Below are 10,286 nucleotides of genomic sequence, written 5' to 3' on the forward strand. Positions count from 1 at the left end.
ACTGCCCATAGCAACCAATCAGATAGCTTCTTTCATTTTTCAGAGGCCTTGTTAAAAATGAAAGTCAATCTGACTGGTTGCTGTGGGCAACTTTTCCTCTGGACAGGTTTTGATAAATCTTCCCCAAGGTGTCTTTTCACCACCAACTGAAGTGCAAGGACACTGAAGAAAAGGAACGCTGTCATTGATGTATACACTTATATTGTAAGGTGTAAATGGACCTATAATCATAAACGACAACCAGCATTTTACAGAATAATAGTGGCTACGGACAGCACTACCGTTTAACATGTTCTTGTCCACCAGTTTCATTTGAGGGGACCTGTAGCCTCTCCTGACGTGTCTTTAGTTCTACTGCATGTTTTGTATGTGCTGTAGGGACACACCTCTTTGATAAGGGTAATGGTAATGTCCAGTTGTCAATTATTTAAAATAAATGTTTATGGAGAATTCTAGTATATACCAATACATCATTCCTGAAAAAAATAATAATTGTAAAATACTCTCTTCCAGGTTAGTGAAAGCGCTGCCTGTTTTAGCAAAGATAAAAGGGTATTCCAGATGCTGCATGCCCTGCAAGACGTTGTGTAGTCTTTTCAGTCAGACATAGTGCACTCTGCTGCCACCTCTATGTCATAAACTATGCCTAACAGGAGCAAATTCCTATAGCAAACCACTCCTGCTCTGGACAGTTTCTGACACAGGCAGAGGTGGCAGCAGAGAGCTCCATCTCTGTACTACCAGTATACTTAAAGTGTACCTGTCATTACACCCCTGAAACATTGTGCCATGACTTGCGGAATGAGAGCTAATTTTTAAAGAAGTACTTCACTGGAATTTTTTTTAAATCAACTGGTGTCAGAAAATTACACAGATTTGTAAATTACTTCTATTTAAAAATCTTAACACTTCCAGGACTTATCATCTGTTGTATGCTCCACAGGAAGTTATTTTCTTTTTTAATTTCCTTTCTGTCTGACCACAGTGCTCTCTGCTGACACCTCTTTCCATGTCAGGAATGTTTTCCAGCGGAGTACCCCTTTGAGCTTCTGCTAGCAATGCTATAAAGGAGTACTCCGCTGCTAGACATCTTATCCCCTATCACAAGAATTGGGGATAAGACGTCTAATCGCGGAGGTCCGGCTGCTGGGGTCCCCTGCCATCTCTCACAGCACCCGGCGTTCTAAACAAACGCCGGGTTCCTTCGGCAGTGGTCGTGATGTCACGGCCACGCCCCATCGTAATGTCACATCACACCCTCTCCATTCATGTCTATGGAAGGGGGCGTGTTGGTTTGTGAATGAAGGGGGCGTGGCCGTGATGTCACAATCAAGGCCTTCGGCTCAAAGCATTCTGAACAAAATGTTCAGAATGCTGAAGCACCGGAGTACTCCTTTAAATTTACCTGTATTGTAAGACTCTTTTCAACAAAGAATAAAAGAAAAAAACATGATTTGAAAAAAACGTTTATCGACATGTCAAAAGTTTTAATTGGCGGGGGTCCGAGCATTCAGGAGAAAGAGGTCTGAGTGTTTAGGAGAACAAACTGGGAGAAGACCATGCTGCTGTGGGCTCCAGTCATTCCTTGCCTGTATCACGTGATCGAGACACTCTCACAGACTTACATGACAAGTTTGTCTCAATCCTGTGACACAGAGCTGGGAGAGAGCACGCTGAGCGATAACTTCTCCCACCTAGCTCTCCTGATCTGTGGACGTCTTAAAACTCAGACCCCGAACGATCAAAACCTTTGACATGTTTACTAGGACATATCAAATGTTTTTTCTAATGAAAGTGGACATTTAAAGAGAACCTCTCACAAACTAGACATAGGATCTGGCAGGTAAGGAAAACAACATTCCAATGCTGGTATGCTGCATACTTGCTGCATAGATAACTTTAATCAGAGCTCCCCATTACTGCTGTCTAGTCATGTTAGAGGGAACGCGGTGGCTTCTGGAGAGATCACCTGGCTTGGCATTAAATCCCTATCCGTTTCTAAAACTCTGTAATTGGAGTGAAAAATTGATGGTAAAGGAAAACAACCCAAAACTTCTGTTGACTCTTTGTAACTAGTCAGTGAATGGTCCAGTTACTAATTGTTCACCAAGAAAATTAACCTGAGCTGTTTTTATTATCTGCAGAAATTGCTGGCTGTTCTAATTCAGAGGTCATACCTATACCTCCATCCACTGTACAACAAAATACAGAATGTGGTCCAGAAAATAAATCACAGCGGAAAAGATCACATAGTGATCCAGTTATACATGATCTTCCTCCAAGAGGTAATCCTGGAAGCAGGAAACATTGATAACAGTAACTTTTGCTATTAAAGGGGTTTTGCGCTGCCCTGGCTTTCGGAGCTCCGCACGCAGCGTCCGGAAGTTCATTACCCCGAACGCTGTGTGCGGGCTTCCGTGTTCGGGGCCGCCGGGCGTGACGCCCGCCCCCTCAACGAAAGTCTATGGGAAGGGGGTGCCACCGCTGTCACGCCCCCTTCCCATAGACTTTGGTAGAGGGGGCGGGCGTCACGCCCGGCGGCCCCGAACACGGAAGCCCGCACACAGCGTTCGGGGTAATGAACTTCCGGACGCTGTGTGCGGAGCTCCGAAAGCCAGGGCAGCGCTCAACCCCTTTAATTCATGTCGATTTTTCATACACTACACATATAGAAGTGGTTTCATACAGGAGACTGAAATAGCCCGGTTAGAGAGGTCAGTATTATAACTCAATTCTAGACTGTCTACAGGAAATAGGGGCGTAAATAAGTCTAAGCCCAGGTAAATCCAATCCATGTCCTCATTATTTAGTGGCTGTCAGGCAGATGCAGGTGAGCCATAGTGATTAGGAGATGGGTTAGATTTACCGGGGCTTTTGTCATTCAAACACCCCCTGGGCTTTTGAACCTCAGTTGCATAATAATTAGAAAGGACTATGGAGATTAAAGAAAAGAAAGCTCTATCCGAAGTCCTGATAACTAGCTGTATGTAGCCATGGGATTATATATATAGACCCCTGTTTTCCTGCTGACAGATCCACTTTAATTTAGTCCATAACATAGGAAGTATACATAAACCACGTTAATTAAGACCTCTGTCTTTCCAGTAAAATATTACTTTGAACTCTGTGGAAGGTATCTCGATGGGTAGTTCTCATATCCGACACGCACTTTTCGCAGATGATCTGCTGATCTTGCTGTTTAATCTGTCCAGGGACCTGGAAGTCTTATTCCATTACTTATCTACTTTTGGGGAGCTTTCTTGGTTTAAGGTGAACGCTAGCAAAAGTGTGTTTTTTAATCTCTCCTCAATGGGAAGAGCGTTGCGTTGTTCGGATCTATCGATTCCAATCACAGTGACTAGAACCTCCATATAATATCTGGGCATTTCGATTAATCTTCTTAATTCTGCCTTTACGAAGTTCATGTGGGCACGCAGATGTCCTCGCATTGCCTTACATAAACCGATGCTGCCAGTAGAGAAGGGGGGAGTTCATTTTCCTCACATCCCGCATTATAACTTGGTATGTCTCTTCCGCCATGGTATCGACTGGATACGGGGTTCCTGCAGGTACTCTAATTTTGACCCAGAATCTGATATGGTGCACCCATGGTCCCTCTCCGCATTGTTACATACTAAATTTGGGGCGGTACCCGCTCTGATTAATCAGAACTTGATGCTGAAGGATACCATGGCTGCATGGCGGGCGGTAATGGGACTACGGTTTACTCTCAGCAAACACATGCCACTCTGGACTCACCCGGAGTTCTCCCAGGGAAGGTTGAACCGCCTGTATGCTAGGTGGAGTTAGGTGGGCATCACTAAGGTAACGCATCTCTTACATTCCTTTGAGACTAGGTATTTGACATTTCCAGAACTTTGCACTACATACGGGCTGAGTGGGTATCACTTTTTACAGTACCAACAAGTGATGGCATTTTTGAGGCCACGACTGTTAGACCTTTCTAAAGAAGGGCTCCCTACAACTTTTGATAACCTGATATCTTCTGATGTCTCCTGCCATCCCCTGTCATTACTGTACCATCATCTTCGTAGTCACTGTAGTGGGGACACTGCAAACACCTTGTTTCGATATTGGGAAGTGAAGTTAGGAAGGGGGGAGCTGGTGGTACTGGGCCAAAATCTGCAAGATAATCATAAATGAGACTTGGCACGAAACACAATTTAAAATCATGCATCATGCAGTTTATGGCTTCACATTACCTAAGACTCCAGAGAGGCCCGACTGGATTGAGCACTGTCTGAATTGTGGGGAGAGGGCCACCAATCTTATTCATGGGTTGGTATATTGCAACCACACCAAATGCTTTTGGACGGCTCTGTTTGCTTTCCTAAATAGAAAATTGAACATTCTCTTGCCTATTGACCCTCTCCTCATAGTTCTACATATTGCTCCTGATAGCTTAGAGGTTACCTTGCTATTGCATCCTTTCATTCTGGTGGCCAAAAGGTGTTTGTTGGCACACTGGCTGACTCAGAATATGCCCACTGTGCAGATTTGATATGCAGGATTTTAAGCTGTGTTCATTCATTCTGTTTACAGTGAAATCTGCAGCAGAAAATCCTGCGCATCAAATCTGAGCATCAAATATGAGCAGGATACTGTACGTGTGAATAGACCATTAAGGAGGTTCTTAGACAAATGAAAAGATACCTGTTCTTAGATCAGATGGAGTTTGGGTGCACTAAGAAGAAATCGGCGAAGGCCTTTTTGAGGAAATGGAAAAGTTTATAATTACAATCTTAACTGATAGTGAGGTAGCTCAGATTGTTCACCCCTTTCAGGATACAACCTGGTTTCTGAAGAGAGCTATAGCGGGATCCTTAGGTCGTTTACAAGTGGCTCGACACAGGACCTCGGATGCAAAAGCCCTGTCTTATTCTTTCTCTACCTCGTGAAGTGATGCTGGTCTTCTTGGAGGGGACCTTTTAGACCTATTGATTTGTATGCATAGCTTAACAACTTACCTGTTTATTTGTTGGTTTGGGAGAAGGGGGGGGGGGGGGAAATGTTCTTCATTGTGAACCCATGACATGTACTGCAAACTTTGTTCTCTTATTCACCTGTATCGGTTCTTTGTTTTCATGCTGGGGAATGCCCTTGCTCATGATATTTGTAAAAAAAAATTGTTTGAAAATCCAAATAAAATGTTTTCAGAAGAAAAATCTGACCATTAAGACAATGTCAATCATTTTTGTATATAGGTGCAGTTCCAAGCTGTGAAGCTGCTACTCAGACAGAACTGAGGCCATCACTGACCGCTGTCACTTTAAGACGCACTTTAAGAGAAAAAGCGGTTCGATCAAGGCCTAGGTCATTAGTTGATTACAGATCATACATGGACACCAAGCTCCTGGTGACAAGGTTTTTAGAGGAACCTTCTTGTCACATGTCAGCAGATGTCCGTGAACTGGTAGAAAGCATCAAAACCGTTTTAAAATCAGATGAAGAACACATGGATGAAGCTATTTCAAGTGCCAACTTCCTTGAACAGGTTAGTTACATTGGTGTCATATTCTATGTCCTCTCACTCAAAACAACTGATTATATATCTGTAAAATTATAGCAATATAGAGGGGGGGAATAAACAAATGGGATAGAGCATTTCCAAAACAGATCTTCTGCGGTGTCCACAGGTGTCCTACAGGCAGTGAATACGGTAGTTCATACCAAAAGTAATCTAAGATAGCACAGCAGGTGAACTAGAGACAAGATTCATAAAAAAAGTAAACGATATAGTAGAAAGTTGTCTGAACACAAATGGCATCACAGCTTGATGCGTGTGGGTCTATATAGCCACAGACTAGTCAGAATGCCCATGCTGACCCCTTTTTTCTATTAAAAGTGCCTACAATGAGCACAAGCATGAGAACTGGACCAGGGAGAAGTAGAACGTGGGGGCCTGGTCCGATGATGATTGTGTGCCGGGTTGGTTGCATACACGTTGCTTACCTAGGGAAGGGATAGTACCAGATGCACTGTGGGAAGAAGGCAACCCAGAGGAGGCAGACTGATGCTCTAGGCCCCGGCACTTATCTAGATGTTACTTTAACATGTACCTTCTACCTTAACATCGTTGCAGACAAAGTACACCTGTTCTTTCAGAAAAAAATTCCCTGCCAAGTGGCAAAAATATTTGGAACACAGTGTTTAAGGAGTTGATCTGACCTCCACACTGTACACTGTACACTCATATTGGTCCCTGTCCCCATTAGTGCTCACAATTTAAATTCACCAGTATGTTTTTGGAGTGTGGGATTAAACCCATGCAAACACGAGGAGAACATACAAACTCATTACAAATGTATGTTTATAAAATATTAGCCGTGGGTAAACATCTGCGTAAACATAGAATTAGATAAAAACATGACATATCAATGATATGTAAACACATAATGTATTTACATATTCACATTCAAACTGCATTTGATATTCTTGCTTAGACCCCTAAACGTTCTCTGCATTGTAAAATCTTTATTTGTTAGAGCAATCCCTCAGAAAGCAAATCACAATGTGTTCCCCTTCAACATTCAGCTGTAATCGGGGAGAAAACCTCATGGCATGTTCAATGCAGGGCAGGTCCTCCAGAAAGCCTAAAATACCTAGTAAGGTATATTAAAATTAGCCTATTCATATGACACCATTATGAACACATAGTAGCAGAGACATAATAAGAACAGCGAACTTGTCATAAATTGTGTACATCAAAATGTATTAGAAATACATGAAAACTGCAAAAAAGTAGACAATGTATTATGTTCATTTGGTTAACCACTAGAGGGAGTATAGAGATTTACAACATAGTATGTAGACATTGTAATGCAATGATAAAACAGTATACTGTATGCTTCTAAGGTCCCCCTAGTGGCAACTGCAGGCAGTCTGCATGTTAAAGTTGAATTTTTTTTTTCCATTCTTAAAAAGTTGTGGGCAAATTATAAAAATGTAGAATGATTTGTCACATACTAATGCACTGAATGGCTGCAATGCCACTGTGAGCCAGTCTCTTATATAGTCACCCGACTATGGTGCTGGTTTTTATCTCCTTGTGATGTCTCTTGGTCTGAAAACTTGTTATCTTCCCATTTCACACCTCTCTGCTGTCCCCCCTGTTCCCGGACTCTCCCCTCTTCTGAGGTGTGTTTTACATGCTGGGCAGCAGATCGTGCAATGTCAATGTAGTAGCACAGCAAAGCCATTTTTAGTAGCAGAGCTATGTTATGTGTAACGACATTGGCCCAGATTCCTCAAACTGTGTGAGAGAAAAAGTAGAGGGATTTTCCCACAACAACTAATCACAGCTCAGCTAACGAGCTCTGGTAAAGTGAAAGCTGAGCTGTGATTGGTTGCTGTGGAAAAATCCCTCCACTTTTTCACTCACACAGTTTGATAAATCTGGGCCAATGGGAATATTTACAGCACTATCTTACCCTCTGTAATGCAAACAACTGTAAAGAAAGGCAATGTCTGTGAAAAGGAAGAGAAATCACGTGAACTGTTGTGCTTTACATTGTGAATCTGTTGGTGGAGCTCTTCTCCTGTGATCAGTCAAGACTCCAGTTGTATTGATAAGAAGACAATTTATTTCCGATGTATCGATACAAATGGGTGAGCTCTTACAGCAAAGAAGGTCAATTGGAGAGTCACACAAAAGTATATGTTTATTGGCTAAGATCCACTGGTGGCTCATATTGTCACAAACTTTATTGCCAATCATAGTAACATAGTAACAGTTCATAATGTTGAAAAAAATACCAGAGTCCATCAAGTTCAACCTATATCCCTAATGAGCCCCTACTGAGTTGGAAGACAAAAAACCCTCATATTAGAGGTAAAAATTCCTTCCCGACTCCAAATATGGCAATCAGAATAAATCCCTGGATCAACCTTCTGTCCCTACAAATCTAGAATCCATAACCAGTAATGTTATTATTCTCCAAAAATGCATCCAGACCCCTTTTTAAATTCTTTTACCAAGTTAACCATGACCACCTCCTCTGGCAGAGAGTTCACAATGGTTCGGTACATATATTGCCTAATAATGATGCAATGCTAAAGCTGTTTAGTTTTCTTATGCCTTAAGCAAGTTTCTGCTTACATATACTTAAAATAAAGGAACAAAAAGTCAGCTAATATGCAAATAACAAGGGTGTATTACTTTCCTTCGCATCTTGATTCGGAGTAAAAGTGGATAAACAATCATACCATTTTCCAAACAGAATCCCACCCATAGTAATCTGTGGTAGCATTAAAACAACACCACTGCACAAAGTTGTGAAGAATTATTCATTCATTCAGACAAATAAAGGTATTTTTAACTAGATGGGGAAAAAAAATCCCATTAAATCTAGGACTATAAATGGAATATGAAGCTATCAAAAAGCATGAAGAAATTAAGCTCTCTGCATTATAAAGATACCTAACTAAATTAGCCATCAAATATTTTTTTGCACCCATAAACAATATGGTGTTAAAAGGTAGACAGATTAATATCAGCTGAATAACTTTTGCATTCTGAAATATTTTTATACGTGCACAAATAGAGCATCTAAAGATGCATATTAAGAAATCTAATAGTTTTAAAATGGTTTATCCATAATCATTGTTTTATTTATATCTGCAAATGTGAAGGTGATGGAGCCAAGCCAACAGACCTTGCCAGCAACCCAAAGACCACCGAGCAGAAGGCAGCCAGGTGTACTACATTTGGACAGTTGTGGGGACTTAAGCACTTTTTGCACTACGCAGACCCAGAGAGACAATAGCATGAGAAGACAAAGGACTCCCAGAGAAAGACCTCACAGTCTTATTGGAGTTATACGTGAAACTATACTGTGAACTAACCCACTGGATAAACAAGGGATATTCTTTTGCCTCCAAAAAGTAGGGCATGCAGCTGTTCCTCTACCTTGACAGTTTTGCAGTCCTTATATTTAGTGCTTGATGAGTAGTTAATCAGAATGTGTTTTTTATTATTTGTTTGGCCATAACCAAAGACCCATCAGCCCATTCTGAATTATATTGGTGTTTGTAAAGCTTGTGCTGGTTTTTCAAGTGTAAGATGTCCTGAAGTCTGGTAATATGGATAAATATACACAAAATAATTTATAGAAGACCTCAGGGATATTCAGTGTCAAGATATGGCAATATATGTGGCATTGTAATAAAGTAACTTAAAATTGACCTATATGTCAACTATTTAAATGAAAATGTCTTATGTATGATCCTGTACAGAGAGAACCAATAAGGAATCTCACCCGATAAAAAAAAAAAATGAAAAAAGTATATTTTGTAAACTTATGGATTGGGCTGGCTTCTTAAAGGAGTACTCTGCCCCTAGACATCTTATCCCCTATCCAAAGGATAGGGGATAAGATGTCTGATAGCGGGGGGTCCGACCGCTGGTACCCCCTGCAATCTCCGGTGCGGCACCCCTGTCATCCAGTGCATTGAGCGAACTCCCTGCCGGATGACGGGTGACACAGCCGCCACGCCCCCTCCTTTCATGTCTATGTGAGAAGGCCTGATGGCTATGTACTAGATAGACATGAATGGAGGGGGTGTGGCATGACGTCATAAACACGGAAGCTCCAAGCTTCCGTGTTCAGAACGCCTTGATGCCGGCCTGGAGATTGCGGGGGTCCCCAGTGGCCAGACCCCCTCCAATCAGACATCTTATTACCTATTCTTTGGATAGGGGATAAGATATCTATGGGCGGAGTACCCCTTAAAAGGCTAATTCCCCTTACAATTAAAATTCATATACTCTTCTATTTCATTCAGTAATCCAAAGAATGAAGAAGCATGACATAGGATACCATGATTATGCCATTCATCATACCATTTGCTGCAGATTTACAATTAAACATTTATATGGTGTTTCTGCATAGTTAGCGTCTTTATTGTCATTAACATCCAAATACATTTTTTATATTATGTGACTTCTATAGATAGTGCTGGATTTAGCTTGGCATCCTCTTAGTAAACATATTATGGTAAAGAGTAATTCCAACTTTATAACGTTATGATAAATCATTAGAGCATGCAATCACTTTAGGATTAGTGGGGATCCAACCTCAGGAATGCCACTGATCCTGAAAATTGTTTAACAATGCATCTGATTCTTTGTTTCTCCCTGCCCAGCAGTGGCCCCAGCCACGTGTGTGTGTGGAACTTCTGCAGAGCTCCTGTCACGATTCGGCTTACGGGTTGTGGATCCGCTGTGTCAGCGAGGGATTGGCGTGGACCGTGCTAGTGGACCGGTT

General features: G+C 41.7%; 1 protein-coding gene across 1 annotated transcript in view; it reads left to right on the forward strand.

The window, feature by feature from the left end:
* ENTREP1 (endosomal transmembrane epsin interactor 1) overlaps positions 1–9,894 on the forward strand; it is a 61,991-nt gene extending 52,097 nt beyond the window's left edge. Inside the window, exons 9-11 of the mRNA XM_056523054.1 lie at positions 2,145–2,285; positions 5,226–5,515; positions 8,653–9,894. Coding sequence (XP_056379029.1) covers positions 2,145–2,285; positions 5,226–5,515; positions 8,653–8,859 — 638 coding nt within the window. The 3' untranslated portion in view covers positions 8,860–9,894. The remainder of the gene's footprint in view (positions 1–2,144; positions 2,286–5,225; positions 5,516–8,652) is intronic.
* The last annotated feature ends 392 nt before the right edge of the window (positions 9,895–10,286 follow it).

The sequence above is a fragment of the Hyla sarda genome, chromosome 1 (genome assembly GCF_029499605.1).
Source record: "Hyla sarda isolate aHylSar1 chromosome 1, aHylSar1.hap1, whole genome shotgun sequence".
Classification (NCBI taxonomy): domain Eukaryota; kingdom Metazoa; phylum Chordata; class Amphibia; order Anura; family Hylidae; genus Hyla; species Hyla sarda.